The sequence below is a fragment of the Littorina saxatilis genome, linkage group LG17, assembly GCF_037325665.1.
Source record: "Littorina saxatilis isolate snail1 linkage group LG17, US_GU_Lsax_2.0, whole genome shotgun sequence".
Lineage (NCBI taxonomy): Eukaryota > Metazoa > Mollusca > Gastropoda > Littorinimorpha > Littorinidae > Littorina > Littorina saxatilis.
In genome coordinates this window covers 4,161,450-4,180,936 of record NC_090261.1, presented here as the reverse complement: position 1 = coordinate 4,180,936, position 19,487 = coordinate 4,161,450, and the positions used below count along the sequence as shown (strand labels likewise).

At 42.1% G+C, this 19,487-nt stretch overlaps 1 protein-coding gene across 1 annotated transcript in view; it reads right to left on the bottom strand.

Moving 5' to 3' along the window:
- Window positions 1–3,461: 3,461 nt before the first annotated feature.
- The window catches only part of LOC138952632 (transient receptor potential cation channel subfamily M member 8-like), an 86,473-nt gene continuing 70,447 nt past the window's right edge, over window positions 3,462–19,487 (bottom strand). Inside the window, exons 26-30 of the mRNA XM_070324334.1 lie at window positions 16,523–16,678; window positions 14,023–14,157; window positions 11,767–11,878; window positions 6,515–6,643; window positions 3,462–5,287 (exon numbers count right to left, since the gene is read on the bottom strand). Of these exons, the coding sequence (XP_070180435.1) occupies window positions 4,777–5,287; window positions 6,515–6,643; window positions 11,767–11,878; window positions 14,023–14,157; window positions 16,523–16,678 (1,043 nt within the window). The 3' untranslated portion in view covers window positions 3,462–4,776. The remainder of the gene's footprint in view (window positions 5,288–6,514; window positions 6,644–11,766; window positions 11,879–14,022; window positions 14,158–16,522; window positions 16,679–19,487) is intronic.

Here is a 19,487-nt window from a genome sequence, read left to right as displayed (position 1 = left end):
TTTGTTTTTCCCATTCGTTTGATTAGTAGTTTTGTTGAATACTACCTGTCATAAAAAAAAACTAGGCAGTTGCATTTCTTCTTCTTCTTCTTCTTCTTCTGCGTTTGTGGGCTGAAACTCCCACGTACACTCGTGTATTTTGCACGAGTGGAATTTTACGTGTATGACCGTTTTCTACCCCGCCATTTAGGCAGTCATACGCCGTTTTCGGAGGAAGCATGCTGGGTATTTTCGTGTTTCTGCACTTGGTCTTGTGCTTGCGTGTACACACGGGGGTGTTCGGACACCGAGGAGAGTCTGCACACAAAGTTGACTCTGAGAAATAAATCTCTTGCCGAACGTGGGGATGAACTCACGCTGACAGCGGCCAACTGGATACAAATCCAGCGCGCTACCGACTGAGCTACATCCCCGCTCCGGCAGTTGCATTTGAGAACAGATCTTTGTGATGAGACCATTTCTTTTAAAACCAGTTGAATGACTAGACAGGCCATTCATTTCCCTACCATAATCATGTGGCAAGCAGATTGATTTTACATGAGGTAGTAGTGTCTGTCCAGTAGAACCGACAACACGGACACCCCCGAACAATTAACCACAAAAGCAAAGTTTTGTATGTGCCTTTGGATTAAAGCGAAGCGAATTGATTGTACATTTCAAAGCCCTTTTTCTACATCTTTCAAAAATAAAGAAGGTAATAGATATCAATACATTTTGTGTAATAAAACAACAAATAAAGAAGGTAATAGATATCAATACATTATGTGTAATAAAACAACAAATCAGTACAAAATACATAGCAAATGGACAAAGCAAACTATGCCCATTTCTTGAATCTTTCTTTCTTTCTTTCTTTATTTGGTGTTTAACGTTGTTTTCAACCACGAAGGTTATATCGCGACGGGGAAAGGGGGGAGGTGGGATAGAGCCACTTGTTAATTGTATCTTGTTCACAAAAGCACTAATCAAAAAATTGCTCCAGGGGCTTGCAACGTAGTACAATATATTACCTTACTGGGAGAATGCAAGTTTCCAGTACAAAGGACTTTAACATTTCTTACATACTGCTTGACTAAAATCTTTACAAACATTGACTATATTCTATACAAGAAACACTTAACAAGGGTAAAAGGAGAAACAGAATCCGTTAGTCGCCTCTTACGACATGCTGGGGAGCATCGGGTAAATTCTTCCCCCTAACCCGCGGGGGGTAAGGTAATAGATATCAATACATTATGTGTAATAAAACAACAAATAAAGAAGGTAATAGATATCAATACATTATGTGTAATAAAACAACAAATAAAGAAGGTAATAGATATCAATACATTATGTGTAATAAAACAACAAATTAAGAAGGTAATAGATATCGATACATTATGTGTAATAAAACAACAAATAAAGAAGGTAATAGATATCAATACATTATGTGTAATAAAACAACAAATAAAGAAGGTAATAGATATCAATACATTATGTGTAATAAAACAACAAATAAAGAAGGTAATAGATATCAATACATTATGTGTAATAAAACAAAAAATCAGTACAAAATATAGCAAATGGACAAAGCAAACTATGCCCATTTCTTGAATCAATGATAACAATACCCATGAATGGTGCAATGCTGAACAGTGCACTAATGCAGACAAGCTACTTTAGCTATGCCCACAACTCTGTCCACCTCTATGTCATCCGATTAAAGACATTAAGGCGCAGATAATAATACATCAAATGTCATACCGGTCTGTAGTATAAAATCTTCAGAAGAATCTTATCTTAGACAACTTCTCAGTCAGTTGTTTCAGTTTTGTGAAAAACAATGAGGGGAATGTCAGTTGGTGATATGCTTTGGGGTGGAAGGCAGAGAGGCAAAAGGCCAGAGTATTGTACATTGTTTGATGATCGATTAACACTTTCTACCCCACCTATGTTGACCACGGTTTTTTTTAGCCAAGACCAGCTGTGCTGCAGCAGGTCACTCAGAATTGTGGTAACTGTGTATCAACACACTGGAATGCAGACGTTAGATCGACGTAACAGGAAGCGACTGCATGAAGCTAACAGTCAGAGCGGATATATCCGTACCTGGTCAGATAGAGCCATATAAGTGGGTACGGATATATCCGTACCTGGTCAGATAGAGCCATATAAGTGGGTACAGATATATCCGTACCTGGTCAGATAGAGCCATATAAGGGGGTACGGATACATCCGTACCTGGGAGGGTTCCACTGTACTGCATTTTAACACACATCCATCTGCACTCTTTCACTTTCATTTAAAATGAAAATCAGTGAGAAGACATCAACTTCAGTATCTGTTCTCAATCATGATTCAGCACTCTTTGTTAGCTCAAAGGCCAATTCGAGCAATATTCAGTAAAAAATACCTAACATGCTGCGAGAAAACACGAAACACAAATTCATCTCCTATCAAGGATACATACACATAGTAATGCAATGCATATGTACGGGTGGCCGAGTGGTAACGCACTTGCGCTCGGAAGCGAGAGCTTGCGAGTTCGACCCTGCGTCAGGGCGTTAGCAATTTTTTCCCCCCTTTCCTAACCTAGGTGGTGGGTTCAAGTGCTAGTCTTTCGGATGAGACGAAAAATCGAGGTCCCTTCGTGTACACTACATTGGGGTGTGCACGTTAAAGATCCCAAGATTGACAAAAGGGTCTTTCCTGGCAAAATTGTATAGGCATAGATAAAAATGTCCACCAAAATACCTGTGTGACTTGGAATAATAGGCCGTGAAAAGTAGGATATGCGCCGAAATGGCTGCGATTTGCTGGCCGATGTTAATGCGTGATGTATTGTGTAAAAAAATTCCATCTCTCACGGCATAAATAAATCCCTGCGCCTTGAATATGTGCGCGATATAAATTGCATAAAAAAAATTTTACAAAATTTTAAAAATCCCTGCGCTTAGTACTGTACCCACGGAATACGCGCGATATAAGCCTCATATTGATTGATTGATTGATTAAAACCAATTTATGAAATATATGATGCAGAGCAAGTAGAAAAGTAAAACAAACATGCAGTAAAAATAAGGTTAAAAATCAGTGAAACTGGCAAAAACATCATGTTTCACACACATACATTTACAAAATGTAAGAATCATTTACATGTAGCATGAAGTTTAAAAAACAACACGCAGACAAGGCACACACACACATAGAGTAAAACACAAATCTCAGCAGGTAACAAAGCAACAAGGCTGAAAACAGCCGGAGCATACTTGAACAGCGACCAGTCTTGTTGACGCTGAGTTTTGGAATGACAAATATGGCGGCGTATGCGCGCGCATACGAAAGTCGGACTAGCAATAGTCTGGCCTTATGGGATTGATCACTTTCTTTTTTAGAGTGGTCTCCCCTTGTTACCAAGGGGACGCATACAGCGTAACCAGCACTGAACTAGAGTGAATTGCTATTTGTGAGTTGGGTAAAGATATGTAATTCAAATAAGTTAACAGCCTTACCCATGTCAAGCTAATGTGTCACAGCATACAAGGCCCATACAAATAAAAGTAAAAGAAGAAGAAGGGTTGATTCTTCAATGTATGACAATACAAAACACTTATGGCTACTCACTTATCAAGATAGCAATGGTTGTGCATGTTTTGCGTTGTCATTGTTAAACGTTCCATAAATTGACCCACCTTGGTTTGTGTATTCTAGCATACATTGCACACCCAGGAAAGTCTCTGATAGGATGAGTATTATACTTGTGATCTTATTAAAGTTCTTTCATTTGAAACAGACAAAAAAGGTTTGCCCTTTCACTCTAGTCTATGCTCTGTGCCTCATGCACACACAAAACAGACCACAGTCCTACAGAACTGATTTTGCCCTGTATCATGCATTATAACAAACACCAGCTTAGAAGTCACTGAGAGTAGACTTTTTTTGTATAAATGCACCAAAACAATGATCAAGAGTGTTGCTCAAGAGAGATTTGTTTGTTTGTTTGCTTAACGCCCAGCCGACCACGAAGGGCCATATCAGGGCGGTGCTGCTTTGACATATAACGTGCGCCACACATAAGACAGAAGTCGCAGCACAGGCTTCATGTCTCACCCAGTCACATTATTCTGACACCGGACCAACCAGTCCTAGCACTAACCCCATAATGCCAGACGCCAGGCGGAGCAGTCACTAGATTGCCAATTTTAAAGTCTTAGGTATTACCCGGCCGGGGTTCGAACCCATGACCTCCCTATCACGGGGCGGACGCCTTACCACTAGGCCAACCGTGCCGGTGCTCAAGAGAGACGGGTGAGAAAGATATAGAGAAAATCTGAACAATGAAACATTCATCCTTACACCTTGTTTCATGACAAGCATAATAAAGCCCCAAATGATTTGATTACCATGAAATATTCTACACAGAGAAAAACTGGCTCAGTATTCATTCATGCACCTTGTAGAGAAAAACAAACTGGTTATAAAAAGTTCACCCATACACCTTGTGAATAAAAAAGGATCAAAGTTCAGCCATACACTTTTAATACAGCACAAACTAGACCAAAATACAATGTACACCCATACACCTTGTACAGCAAACAAAATGGCTCAAAGCTCATCCATTAATCTTGTACAGCAAAAAAAACAAGTTCAAAATTCAGCCATACACATTTTACTAAGAAAAACCAGGCTTAATATTCAGCCATCCACCTTTCAACGCAACAAAAGTTAAACAAAATACTGACACAAGACAGGCTTATGCTAGGTGTGGAGGGTATGGCACAACATCTGCAGTTGCTCTCACGTTTGCGATGTACTCTGCTGTTGCTGCAGCAACAATTGCTTGAGCTGCTCTTGGAAGGCCTGCAGCTGTTGCTGCTGTGTTGCTGCAGCCTGCTGGCTGAGATCCTGCATCTGCCGTTGCTGCTCCTGGCCTTGTTGCTTGAGGAGATCCTGCTGTTCCTGTCTCATTGCCTGCAGCTGCTGATGTAACTCGGTCTGCTGCTTCTTGTGCTGCTCCCCCTCCTCCCTCAATGCCTGCTTCAGTTCTTTCAGCTCAGCCAAAGCTTTCTCTTTCTCCTCCTCTGCTTTCTTTCTCTGCTCTCTCTCTCCCTCCCTCTCTCTCTCAGCCTGGTCTTTCTCTCTGTCGAGTGTGGCCGCTCGTTTTCTGACGTCTTTCACTTCCTGCCTGGCAGCCGTGTACTGGTCTCCAAGAAATGTGTTCATTTTGTTGATGTTATCTTCAATCTTTTTGATCACTTTTTTGTTACTCTTACTGTAGCCTTCAACATTCTCCGACACCTTGACCACGCTGAAACAGAAAGAAAAGACAGAGTGATGTAGGGGATAAAACTACAGTGGATTGCAGGGACAGACAAACCTACAGGAAACATGTAGCATGAAGCAAAATTACTACATTTAGTCAATCTGTCGAATTCACAAAATGAAATTAACAGACTGCATTTTTTTCCACCAAAACATTATAGCTTTGTTAGCCGCGGTTATGCGCCAAGAAAGCGCTGAACATGTGCAAAAACATAAGCGTGCAGAAAGTGACAAGCCAGTATAGCGCAGTATCTCATAGCGCTTCATAGGGCCTGTGCAAAAAGTGACAAGCCAGTATAGCGCAGTAGCGCTTCACGGGAAAGCACCTTTCTACATTTAGTCAAGTTTTGACTAAATGTTTTAACATAGAGGGGGAATCAAGACGAGGGTCGTGGTGTATGTGTGTGTGTGTGTGTCTGTCTGTCTGTGCGTGTGTAGAGCGATTCAGAAACTACTGGACCGATCTTTATGAAATTTGACATGAGAGTTCCTGGGAATGATATCCCCAGACATTTTTTTCATTTTTTCGATAAATACCTTTGATGACGTCATATCCGGCTTTTTGTAAAAATTGAGGCGGCACTGTCACACCCTCCCTCATTTTTCAATAAAATTGATTGAAATTTTGGCCAAGCAATCTTCGCCGGACTTCGGTATTGCATTTGAGCTTGGTGGCTTAAAAATTAATTAATGACTTTGGTCATTAAAACCACTACCGCGCTGAACAGGCTCGTCAGTTTCACTCCGTTTTGCACAAGTGGCGGACTACGGTCATTGTGAAAAAATGCAGTGTGTTCAGTTTCATTCTGTGAGTTCCACAGCTTGACTAAATGTAGTAATTTCGCCTTACGCGACTTGTTCTCTATTCTTTTCAACTTTCTGAGCATGTTTTTAATCCAAACATAACATATCTATGTTTTTGGAATCAGGAAATGATAAATAATAAGATGGAATCATTTTTGGATCGATTACAAATTTATAATTTTTTTAATGACCACTCATTAATTAATCTTAACAAGCCGGATATGATGTCATCAGACATTGACAAAAAAAAGAAAAAAGAAATCTTGGGATATCAATCTTAGAAACTCTCATGTAAAGTTTCATGAAGATCAGTCCAGTAGTTTCTCTGAATTGCTCCACACACACCAAATATCACAGCGACACAGAGAAAACCCAGCAATCAGCTAACAGACGAGAAAGTCAAACTAACCTTGCAGAGCAGGACGCGAGTTGAGTGGACGTTTTTGTGACGTCCTTTCTCAACACATCAATCTTGTCTTTCATTCCGTCACCCAGTTTCTCAAGGTCAGAATGAACAGCGTCTGTAGCTTTCGTCAAACTGAAAACACACAAACCAGCTCATATTTCAATACATTTATCCTACATAGGTGAGTGAGACAGCTCTTGAGATGACAATATCGTGTACGTGGGAGTTTCAGCCCAGGAACGCAGAAGAAGAAGAAAATGGGGCTAAATTTACAGAGCTTATGAACAGAAAATGTGAAAAAGCAAGGTCTTAAATGGAGGAAGTCTTAAATTGGGGGGTCTAAAAAATGGGGTTCCACTGTAATCCAGCACGGCAAGACACAACAGCTATATATATATATATATACGACTTGTGTCTGTGTGTCTGTGTGTGTGTGTGTGTGTTCGCGATGCACGGCCAAAGTTCTCGGTGGATCTTTTTCAAATTGGGACACCGTATTCAGCTACACCCCGGACACAACCACATCGATGAGATAGTTCAACGCGTGCTCTCAGCGCGCAGCGCTGTGCGCGCTGAACGGATTTTTTTTTCTTTTTTTCTCGGGATCCACTACCAGTAACTCTTCCTTATCTTCTCCAGTGTTTTCAGCCGCGATTATCTCCCTTCCTCCGTCACACTGTTCCATTTGGTCGCGAGATTTGCACTTTCAGCTGAACTTTTCTTAGAGCTGGCTGGCTTACTATAGAGTGCCGCGCGCGCGGCCAGTGACCTATTCCCTTTCGCGCGCTGTCTCTAGCACACAAAGGCTTCTGTGGAGCTGTGTGGCCATGGCGCCAGTTTGAAAAAATACGTGATTCTTGGTGTGAAAAAGGGATCGTTTCAGTGACTTACGCTTGGGATTATGTTCATCTTGTATATTTTGTTACTTGAATATACAGGCATTGTGTTGGTGCAAACTAGAGTTCAGCCATTCGACTCGTTTTGTTTGATTTTGTGGAATACTAATATCACTGGCACTCAGCTCTTGTTCTTTGTTCCTGTTAAAAGAAACAGAATTTGCGCGTTGTATATCAGTTTATAATCACACTGAATACTGATAACAGCCACCGACTGTGTTTTTATTTTGCCGTCCGTAAGTACTTAGTCTTAACTGTGTGATAGAGTGAAAACAAGTTTCGCTCCAGGTGTTTGTGTATGATTTCTGGAGCAGTTTTGTGCGGTAAGTTTTGTGAATTAACCCACGCGCAGGTTCTCGGAACAGGCACTCGCTACAGTACGCTATTATATGCAGCTCTGTTGACTGTCGTGCATTTCGTTTTGTCTGTTCTGTTTTGTTTGCGATAATGAAACAAACGTTAAATTGTCGTCGGATCGACGAGTTTTGTTTCCTGTGGTATATATACAAGTTTGTGAGAACAATACGAGTGAAAAACTGTGTTGAAAAACTTTCAAATCGACTTGTGTGCTGCTATTGGATTACTGATGTAGGAGTGGACGTCAGGTAGGCTTTTTGTTTTCTTCACATGCAGCTAACAATTTGCATGAACATGTATTGAAAGACCGTTTTTTCTTTCTTTTATATTACAGGCATTAATTGCACTATTTTGAATTATATAAACGCAAAACAAATTTCACATGCGCACCATACGCATGCCTATAATATGTTTTTAAATACGACATTAATTAGTGTTCTTTTTTTGTGGCACATTTAGGATGTTTTGTTTACTGTGTTGTCTTCTGCCGTCTTACATACTGTGCCGTTCCTGTTTCTTTAAATGCAACATGCACATGTTTTTCAGAGTGTAAAGAGTGGCATAATTATATACTTGAGGAGCAAACACTTTTTCTAATTCTCTCATTTACCCTTTCTTCTGTCTTGAAAATTGTGGCATGTTTTGTTTCATACTATTGACATACATGTATTATCCGCCTATGTGTTGTCGGGGTATAATATCATGTGGCACTTCGCGCGGATTTGGGTGAGCGCGCGCGAGCTACGTTTTTTTTTCTCCTGTGGTATATTATATATACAAGTTTGTGAGACTTGTATAGGAGGGCCGTGAGGTAAGCTTTTTTGTTTTATTCACATGCAGCTAACACTGTAACATGAACATGAACTACCGTAAGATCTTTTTTCTTTCTTATATGTTACTGACATTATCTACACTATTTTGAATTATATACTTATATAAACGCAAAACAAATTTTACATGCGCACCATCAATGACTTCTACTAGTAGTCCTTGGCATAATATGTATGTAAATATACGACTGTATATACTCTACTGTTTGTATATATTTCGTAAAGTGTTGTATATATGTATTATGTACTTGGGGATTACCTTTGTCTTTATCTTTCATTATTTTGTGTTCTTTTATTGTGGCACATTTAGGATGTTTTGTTTACTGCGTTGTTTCAAGGTGTTTCATTAAATGCAGCATGCACATTTTTTTTCAGAGTGCAAAGAGTCGCATAATTATATACTTGGGGGGGGGGGGGACACACTTTTTCTAATTCTCTCATTTATCCTTTCTTCTGTCTTGTGAATTGTGGCATGCATTGCAATAAATACAACTATTGAGAGATGCCCGGCAAAACACACTAAAAACATCAGTTCCAAAAGGCAGGCAGGGCCACCAATTATCCCGCGCACTGAACCACTGCTATCTCTCTGCTCGGCGGCATCCTTATCAACACAGCTAACAGAGAGCGGGTCACGCACGCTGGCTGCAGACAAAGAAGAGTGGTCTGGCCCAATTTCAGGCGCCACTGTGGGTGGGAGGTGTTGGAGGGAAATGGGGGAGGAAAGGGTAAATAGGCGGGAGGGGAGTGGTTGTTGCCAGTTATTTTTAGCTGGAGCCAGTCTGCAGCTGACAGTGCCTAAAATGGAACACAGTGCCGTGTGGCGTCAATCCATATTCCCGTTACTACGTTACTATTTTTAGAAGGTTTACTATTTTTAGAAGGTCTCCAGTGTTTTGCGCGTTTATCTCGTTTCCTTCATGCGCCGGCGATGCCGGCGTACACCTGGCAAAGCCGGGTCCCAGGCGCAGCCTGGTATTCGGCTCTACTTCTTCCCGGCGAAGCGGGTAATCATCTAGTATATATATATACGACTTGTGTCTGTGTGTCTGTGTGTGTGTGTGTGTGTGTTCGCGATGCACGGCCAAAGTTCTCGATGGATCTGCTTCAAATTTGGTGGGCATATTCAGGTAGACCCCGGACACAACCTGGTCGATGAGAATTTTCAACACGTGCTCTCAGCGCGCAGCGCTGAACCGATTTTGGTTTTTTTGTTCATCTTCCCAGATCCATTCCCACTAACTCTTCCTTATCTACTCCAGTGTTTTGCGTTTATCTCCCTTCCTTCGTGTGGCGTCAATCCATATTCCCGTTACTACGTTACTATTTTTAGAATGTCACTGCACTGTCCAGAACGCTTTCCTTGCACCCGTAAGTTGTCCTCACTGTAAAAGTGCAAAGGTCGAATCAATTTATAGCCACGCGAAAAATACACTGTCATCTATCTCTATATATTTATAGATATACATATATACGGCTTCTCTCTGTGTGTGTGTGTGTGTGTGTGTGTGTGTGTGGGCAACACCTGTGGATTGTAGAGTTCTGTTTGTGATGTGGTCTGGCGGCTTTGGTGTGTCTGTATGTTCGGGCCTTCCTTTGAGAAGCCATAACAGTTATTATAGGGCTTAGAAATAAGCTCTAAAATTCTCAATCCCGTTTGAGTGGACTTCGCCTTCAAAGGTGATTGTGGTGTTTCGGCACTCGGTTACATTTGGCGTTGTCGACAGGGATGGGACTCGACATGAAATGTTCAGGCCACTGAATCATTTTCGTGCTCTTCCCATTTCACCAACCTGGGAGGGACCTAAGCTTGGCGGGTCCATGGTTCGGTGTGTGTGTGTGTGTGTGTGTGGGTGTGTGTGGGTGTGTGTGTGTGTTGTGTGTGTTGTGTGTGTTGTGTGTGTTGTGTGTGTGTGTGTGGTGTGTGTGTGTGTGTGTGTGTGTGTGTGTGTGGAGGCAACACCTGTGGATTGTAGAGTTCTGTTTGTGATGGGGTCTGGCGGCTTTTGTCTGTCTGTATGTTCTGGCCTTTGAGAAGCCATAACAGTTAATATAGGGCTTAGAAATAAACTCTAAAATTCTCAATCCTGTTTGAGAGGACTTCGCCTTCAAAGGTGATTGTGGTGTTTCGGCACTCGGTTACATTTGACGTCGTCGACAGGGATGGGACTCGACATGATATGTTCAGGAATGGCATTATGGCCACTGAATCATTTTCGTGCTCTTCCCATTCCACCAACCTGGGAGGGACCTAAGCTTGGCGGGTCCATGGTTCGGAACTAAAGTTCATTCAAAGGGGGTCGAGTGTGACAGGGAGACTACCGTCGCCCTACACAGCAGACTCTGCAGAGTTGTTCGCCTTGGAAGTTGTGAGCTATTTATAGCTAGCTCGCCAGGCAACACCTGTGGTTTGTAGAGTTCTGTTTGTGATGGGGTCTGGCGGCTTTTGTCTCTCTGTATGTTCTTGCCTTCCTTTGAGTGGGCACAAACTGGTGGATGAAAATGTTCAACACGTGCTCTAAGACCGCGAACCGCCACGCTGTCTGTCTCTGTCTCACGATTCACCCAGCGAAGCCGGGTATTCCTCTAGTTCAACATATCTTGCTTCCAGTGTAAGGGCAGGGATGGCACTAACATTGACATTTCTTTCTTTTCAAAGCTTTTCACATTTTGTTGAAAGGTCCTTGATAAAAAAAAAACTTCGAAAAAGTGATATTAACATGATTTATGGGTCGGAGACTCATGCACGCACGCGCGTGCACACACACACTCACACACGAGCACAGACTCATGCACGCACGCGCGCGCACACACACACTTACACACACTAACAGTAACACTAATACATGTGCACAAAATGCACACACACACACACCGCGCGAGAGAGAAAGACCGCAGGGAGGCATGACGTCATGATGCATTGACGTCAAAGCCTTTCGACGTCATCTTCTTACACAAGCTTTATCCATAGACTTGGAAACTATGGAATTTCTACCCGGCCAAAGCGGCCTTGGGTGGCATTTGTTCAAAAACTGGGGGAAGCCATGTCACCCACCGTATTTTAGTTAGTATGTTCCCAATTGTTGGCAAACTTCCATCCCCAACATTTCTCAAGTCGATTACAGTATAGCGTTCGTGGGATACCTCCAGCTCCGCTGGGATAAAAACTCACTCTGCCAAAAGTGGACTGACGGCCTCTTCCTGTTTGCGGACCCACTTTGCCTGCAAGGCTTCAAAGTCGAGAATGTCTGTGAGGTATTCTGCCCTGGTGTCATGCTCACTCTCTGCAACCCACAGCACACACACCACCGTGATTAGTCACAGATGCAACCCACAGCACACACACCACTGTGATTAGTCACAGATGTAACCCACAGCACACACACCACTGTGATTAGTCACAGATGCAACCCACAGCACACACACCACAGTGATTAATCACAGATGTAACCCACAGCACACACACCACTGTGATTAGTCACAGATGTAACCCACAGCACACACACCACCGTGATTAGTCACAGATGTAACCCACAGCACACACACCACCGTGATTAGTCACAGATGTAACCCACAGCACACACACCACCGTGATTAGTCACAGATGCAATCCACAGCACACACACCACCGTGATTAGTCACAGATGCAACCCACAGCACACACACCACTGTGATTAGTCACAGATGCAACCCACAGCACACACACCACTTTGATTAGTCACAGATGCAACCCACAGCACACGCACCACCGTGATTAGTCACAGATGCAACCCACAGCACACGCACCACCGTGATTAGTCACAGATGCAACCCACAGCACACGCACCACCGTTATTAGTCACAGATGCAACCCACAGCACACGCACCACCGTGATTAGTCACAGATGCAACCCACAGCACACACACCACCGTGATTAGTCACAGATGCAACCCACAGCACACACACCACCGTGATTAGTCACAGATGCAACCCACAGCACACGCACCACCATGATTAGTCACAGATGCAACCCACAGCACACGCACCACCGTTATTAGTCACAGATGTAACCCACAGCACACACACAACCGTGATTAGTCACAGATGTAACCCACAGCACACACACCACCGTGATTAGTCACAGATGCAACCCACAGCACACACACCACCGTGATTAGTCACAGATGCACTGTGTCATAAACTTTAAAAAGCATTGCGCTAACTGGTGGCTGTCTGCTGTTTTTGTTCATTGCTGTGTAAAGGACAAGATCAACGATTCACAAACAGATAAACTGCCACACCTAAACAGTTGCACACATTCTACATGTACTTGCTATCATTCATAAGTGAAATTAAATATGTGTAATGGAAGGGTGGGGTGGAATAGGAGGTTTGATCAACTTTTGTATTTACTTTAAGCTGTTATATAGATAGCAAAACAATGTTTTCAGAAAAAGACGCAAACAAATTCTTTAAAAAAATGTATCACAGTAAAACATGCAGAAATGTGCAATATGATGTAATCACTCTCACACACACACACACACACACACACACACACACACACACACACACACATACACTAAACAAGAAGAGCAAACGCTCGATCGAGTCACTTTCGCAGTTCTGAATATTATATGAGGCATCAGATGGACAGGAAGAAATTGCTATTCACAACACAATACAGATGTAAATAATTTGATGTAAAGAATAATCCTATAAAGTTTGAATCAAATCCGATGAATAGTTTCAGAGATATGATATTTCAATTTTTTTCCTTCAAGACATACCTGTGACCTTGAAAAAGGTCAAAGGTCACCAAAGCAGACGTCAAAGTGTAGAGGTCACTGGGAGTCACGTTCACATAAAATTTGAGCCCGGTCACTTTTATAGTTTCCGAGAAAAGCCCAACGTTAAGTTGTGTGTTGCCGAACAGAAAAGGCTAGTTATCTCCCTTGTTTTTCTGATAACGTTCGTAAAAGGCTACAGATGTAAATACTTTGATGTAAAGAATAATCCTACAAAGTTTCAATCACATCCGATGAACTTTGTCAAAGATATAAAATGTCTAATTTTTCCTTTGACGCTGACCTGTGACCTTGAAAAAGGTCAAAGGTCAACGAAACCATCGTTAAAGTGTAGAGGTCATTGGAGGTCACGACTAAACAAAATATGAGCCGGATCGCTTTGATAGTTTCCGAGAAAAGTCCAACGTTAAGGTGGTGTCTACGGACGGCCGGCCGGCCAGACGGACGGCCGGACGGACGGCCGGCCAGATGGCCGGCCGGACAGACTAACACTGACCGATTACATAGAGTCACTTTTTCTCAAGTGACTCAAAAACCCTGCACTCCACACTGCTCTTAGTGTTATCTCGACAAGTACATGTACTTGATGCGTAATGTTAGCTAATGTACAGAAACGCAGAAGATAGCGTCAAGTCCAGACCTGCCGAGTCTCCATCAGGAAAGTCGTGGACAGTGATGTCTTCCACCTTGACCTGGTAGCTAGCACAGGGCTGAAGGTTCCACACTGTCAGCGCCTGCTCAACCTGTCGCGCTTTCTTGGCAACCTCATAACTTTCTGCACACATTAATAAACACAATACTGTCAAATCCACTGAGTGTGCCATTACAGCAAACCCTGGCCAGCGAACACCTGGGCTGGGGTGCACGAGACAGTAACCACCCAAACGGAGCCTCCTGCAGATTTGGATTGGTTGAAACCAAGAAGTGTTGTGATTTCAACCAATGAAAACCCACAGTTTGTTCTCTCCTGTTTGGGTGACACCTACTTTGGGTTCATGCACTTCAGCCGAGCTGCCCATTACCACCAAGAATCCCTGACCATTTGTTTGCTATAGAATTAATTCACCTTTCCGTTGCCACCACCTGTCTAACAACCAACTTTTCACCTGTCTAACAACCCACTTTTCATCTGTCTAACAACCCACTTTTCACCTGTCTAACAACCCACTTTTCATCTGTCTAACAACCCACTTTTCATCTGTCTAACAACCCACTTTTCACCTGTCTAACAACCCACTTTTCAACTGTCTAACAACCCACTTTTCACCTGTCTAACAACCCACTTTTCACCTGTCTAACCCACTTTTCATCTGTTTAACAACCCACTTTTCATCTGTCTAACAACTCACTTTTCATCTGTCTAACAACCCACTTTTCAACTGTCTAACAACCCACTTTTCACCTGTCTAACAACCTACTTTTCATCTGTCTAACAACCCACTTTTCACCTGTCTAACAACCTACTTTTCACCTGTCCAGCAACCTACTTTTCATCTGTCTAACAACCTACTTTTAACCTGTCCAGCAACCCACTTTTCATCTGTCTAACAACCAACTTTTCAACTGTCTAACAACCCACTTTTCACCTGTCTAACAACCCACTTTTCATCTGTCTAACAACCCACTTTTCACCTAACAACTCACTATTCATCTGTCTAACAACTCAATTTTCATCTGTCTAACAACCCACTTTTCATCTGTCTAACAACCCACTTTTCATCTGTCTAACAACCCACTTTTCACCTGACCTGTCTAACAACCTACTTTTCACCTGTCTAACAACCCACTTTTTGGATTGGATTGGATTGGATAAGATTTACAGTCCAGTGAGGTTACCCTCATGGAAATTCGGGCTGCTTTCTCCCCGGGGAAAGCGAGCTGCCATACATACGGCACTACCCATATTTTTTATTTTTTTCCTGCATGCGTGTATTCATGTTTCCTGAGACTTAATGCCGTGTGAGATGGAATTTTTTTACTTTTATTCCAAGTCCCACGGGTATTTGATGGACATTTTTATCTATGCCTATACAATTTTGCCAGGAAAGACCCTTTTGTCAATCGTGGGATCTTTAACGTGCACACCCCAATGTAGTGTACACGAAGGGACCTCGGTTTTTCGTCTCATCCGAAAGACTAGCACTTGAACCCACCACCTAGGTTAGGAAACGGGGGAGAAAATTGCGGCCTAACCCAGGCCTGAACACGCAACCTCTCGCTTCCGAGCGCAAGTGCGTTACCACTCGGCCACCCAGTCCTCTGTCCCTTGGGTGGTGGTCAGAGACAGGTTCCACTGTATATTCATAATACTTTCACAATGAACAAGTCTGTCATTTCTACATTTTCACTAATGTGCAGTTTCAAACAAGCTTATTTTGACTGGTTTGTTTGGTTTGAAACATATTTCCATTTCGAACAGAAAGCCACTAGAGCCACTGCGAGTTCTGTGTGTATATATAGTATGTGAGTGTTTGTGTGTGTTGGGTGGGGGGAGGGGGGTGGAGGGTATACAAGAGAGATGGAGAGAAAAGCATATCCCTCCTGATACACACACATGTTAATTCTTTAATCTTTACCAAAACTCTTCCTAATTTCACATTGTTCTGCAATGCTTGCTTTTGCCCTCCTCATACTTTTATTTACCAGTTTTACAACAACAAGTGACATCTTGTCATACACACAAACAAAACATTCACCCATACATTTAACACCCATACATTCAGAGACTGCAGCTGCTACAGTGAATCCCCCCCCCCCCCTCTTTCACGACCTTCAAACATCTGACAAAATGGGGTCTTAAAAGGGAGGTACATTTACAGATGCTATTGTAACCGTTTGCCGAAACACTACGATCACCTCGGGAAGCGAAGTGCAATCAAACAGGATTGAAAATGTTAGGGCTAATTTCTTAGCCCTATAAAAACTGTTATGCAAACCTGAAGGTTTCCATGAACATACAGACAATCGGAAACTACCAGACCCCATCACAAACAGATTTCCACAAACCACGGGTGTTGACTTAAAGGCCAACAACTCGGGTGCAGAGTCTGCTGTGAAAGGAGCGGTAGCCTCCCCTGTCACACTATGAACACAACATTTGAGAAAGGAGGGTCTTCAAAGCGGGGTTCCACTGTATTTACTTGGGGAGGGTGGCGTCTGAGCGGAGCTCTCTGCCTTTTTCACCACCTCCACTGTGTAGATCTCCACGTCCTTGATGCATGCGCACTTGTGGGCAGGGAGGCTACTCTCCCAGAACACGTCCATGCTGCGTCTGTCAGCAGAGCGCTCCACTCTCACTGCAAAGCACAATGTGGATGATACACTTAGCGCTCACTGCAAAGCAGACTCAGTCTGGCTGTAAAGACTTATTTCATATCTAACCCATTTTGTGTTCTTGTTACATTTATACAATGTACCATATTTGACGGACTACAAGCCGTGACTTTTTTTCCAAAAAAATCGCATTGCGGCTTATAAAAAGATGCAGCTAAAACGTTACCTAAACTTGAATAGCATTCACCTAATGGCAGTCGCCGCGGATTTTCATTTCGCTCGATTAGCGATTACCGGTACTTTATTAGCTCTCCACTCAAGACTCGGCGCTTTTCTCTTTCTTTCGCGAATCTTCGTTTGTCAACAAGTCGTCGTGACAAGATAGCGTACAGAGAAACACCGGATGTATCAGGATCTCGCGCGCACGAGATTTTGTTTTTTTGTGTCTCGCGATAGTTGGAGGAGCGAGAGCTGCCATGTTGTGTTTTCGTCTGCTCGAAATGTGCGCAAAAGTCGTAAATCATCCAAAAAAAGCTTATTCCGGGCGGGACTACAAGTGTGTGTTGGTTACAAATTGTGTGTGTGTGATATTTTTCTTCAAACTTTTTCACTTTTCTTCTTTGTTTCACTCGTTTATTCTCGGAGCCGATTTCGCCAAATACCATACTTTCGTTTGCCTGGTTGTTTTGATTGATTGACATGATCTATATTTTTTTCGACGGCGGCTAATATAGTGACGCGGCCTGTATGTGGCTCATCCCAATTTTTTTTTTAAAAGTCGGGGATGCGGCTTATAAAACGGTGCGTCTTGTAATCCGTCAAATACGGTACGTGTATTCTTGCTTCTAGTCTGCACAATTGTGTTCATACATACAGGCATGAGATCATGAAATGTAAAAAAAACAAAGCAAAAATAAAATAACAAAAAGGGCAAAGCCCATACGACTCACATGCTTGACCTTGACCTTTACATGACCTTGACCTTCAGGGTCAAGGTCAAATAACTAAACCTAGCAATGACATCATACACTAAGAACTGCTTTACACATTTTTCCTACCAAAATACATGTTACCTTGACCCAAGGTCAAGGTCATCCAAGGTCATGCAACACAAAGCTGTTAATTCAAGACATAGGAAGTACAATGGTGCTTATTGGCTCTTTCTACCATGAGATATGGTCACTTTTAGTGGTTCACTACCTTATTTTGGTCACATTTCATAAGGGTCAAAGTGACCTTGACCTTGATCATATGTGACCAAATGTGTCTCATGATGAAAGCATAACATGTGCCCCACATAATTTTTAAGTTTGAAACAGTTATCTTCCATAGTTCAGGGTCAAGGTCACTTCAAAATATGTATACAATCCAACTTTGAAGAGCTCCTCTGACCTTGACCTTGAAGCAAGGTAAACCAAACTGGTATCAAAAGATGGGGCTTACTTTGTCCTATATATCATATATAGGTGAGGTATTTTATCTCAAAAACTGCAGAGAAAATGGGAAAAATATGAAAAATAGCTGTTTTTTAGACAACATTTATGGCCCCTGCGACCTTGACCTTGAAGCAAGGTCAAGATGCTATGTATGTTTTTTGGGGCCTTGTCATCATACACCATCTTGCCAAATTTGGTACTGATAGACTGAATAGTGTCCAAGAAATATCCAACGTTAAAGTTTTCCGGACGGACGGACGGACGGACGACTCGGGTGAGTACATAGACTCACTTTTGCTTCGCATGTGAGTCAAAAAAACATGAAAACTGTTCTGATCAATGGAAGTCTTAATTTTCTGCTGCTATTTTTGCCTTTTTAATTGATCTCACTAAACTTTGAGAGTCCACAATAGATTCAAATTAAGAGTTGGCACACACACTCACACACACACACACACACACGCATACACAAACATCAGTTTTCTTTCCTGAACTCTTGTCAAGTGGTTTACATACACTGTATGGTGCCAGTCAGTTGTCATTCCTGTTTTTCAAAGTAAAACATAAAAATCTGCTTACCACAACAACAAACAAGTCGCGTAAGGCGAAAATACAACATTTAGTCAAGCTCAGTCGAACTCACAGAATGAAATTGAACGCATTGCATTTTTTCCGCAAGACCGTACACTCGTAGCATCGTCTGTCCACCGCTCGTGGCAAAGGCAGTGAAATTAACAATCCAGAAAAGCGCGGTAGCGGTTGCGCTGAGGAGGATAGCACGCTTTTCTATATCTCTATTCTTTTTAACTCTCTGAACGTGTTTTTAATCCAAACATATCATATCTATATGTTTTTGGAATCAGGAACCGACAAGGAATAAGATGAAAGTGTTTTTAAATCGATTTCGGAAATTAAATTTTAATCATAATTTTAAATTTTTTAATTTTTAGAGCTTGTTTTTAATCCGAATATAACATATTTATATGTTTTTGGAATCAGAAAATTATGAAGAATACGATAAACGTAAGTTTGGATCGTTTTATAAAAAAATTATTTTAATTACAATTTTTACAATTTTACATTTTTAATGACCAAAGTCATTAATTAATTTTTAAGCCTCCAAGCTGAAATGCAATACCAAAGTCCGGGCTTCGTCGAAGATTGCTTGGCCAAAATTTCAATCAATTTTATTGAAAAATGAGGGAGGGTGTGACAGTGCCGCCTCAACTTTTACAAAATGCCGGATATGACGTCATCAAAGACATTTATCGAAAAAATGAAAAAACGTCTGGGGATATCATACCCAGGAACTCTCATGAAAAATTTCATAAAGATCGGTCCAGTAGTTTAGTCTGAATCGCTCTACACACACACACACGCACAGACACACACACAC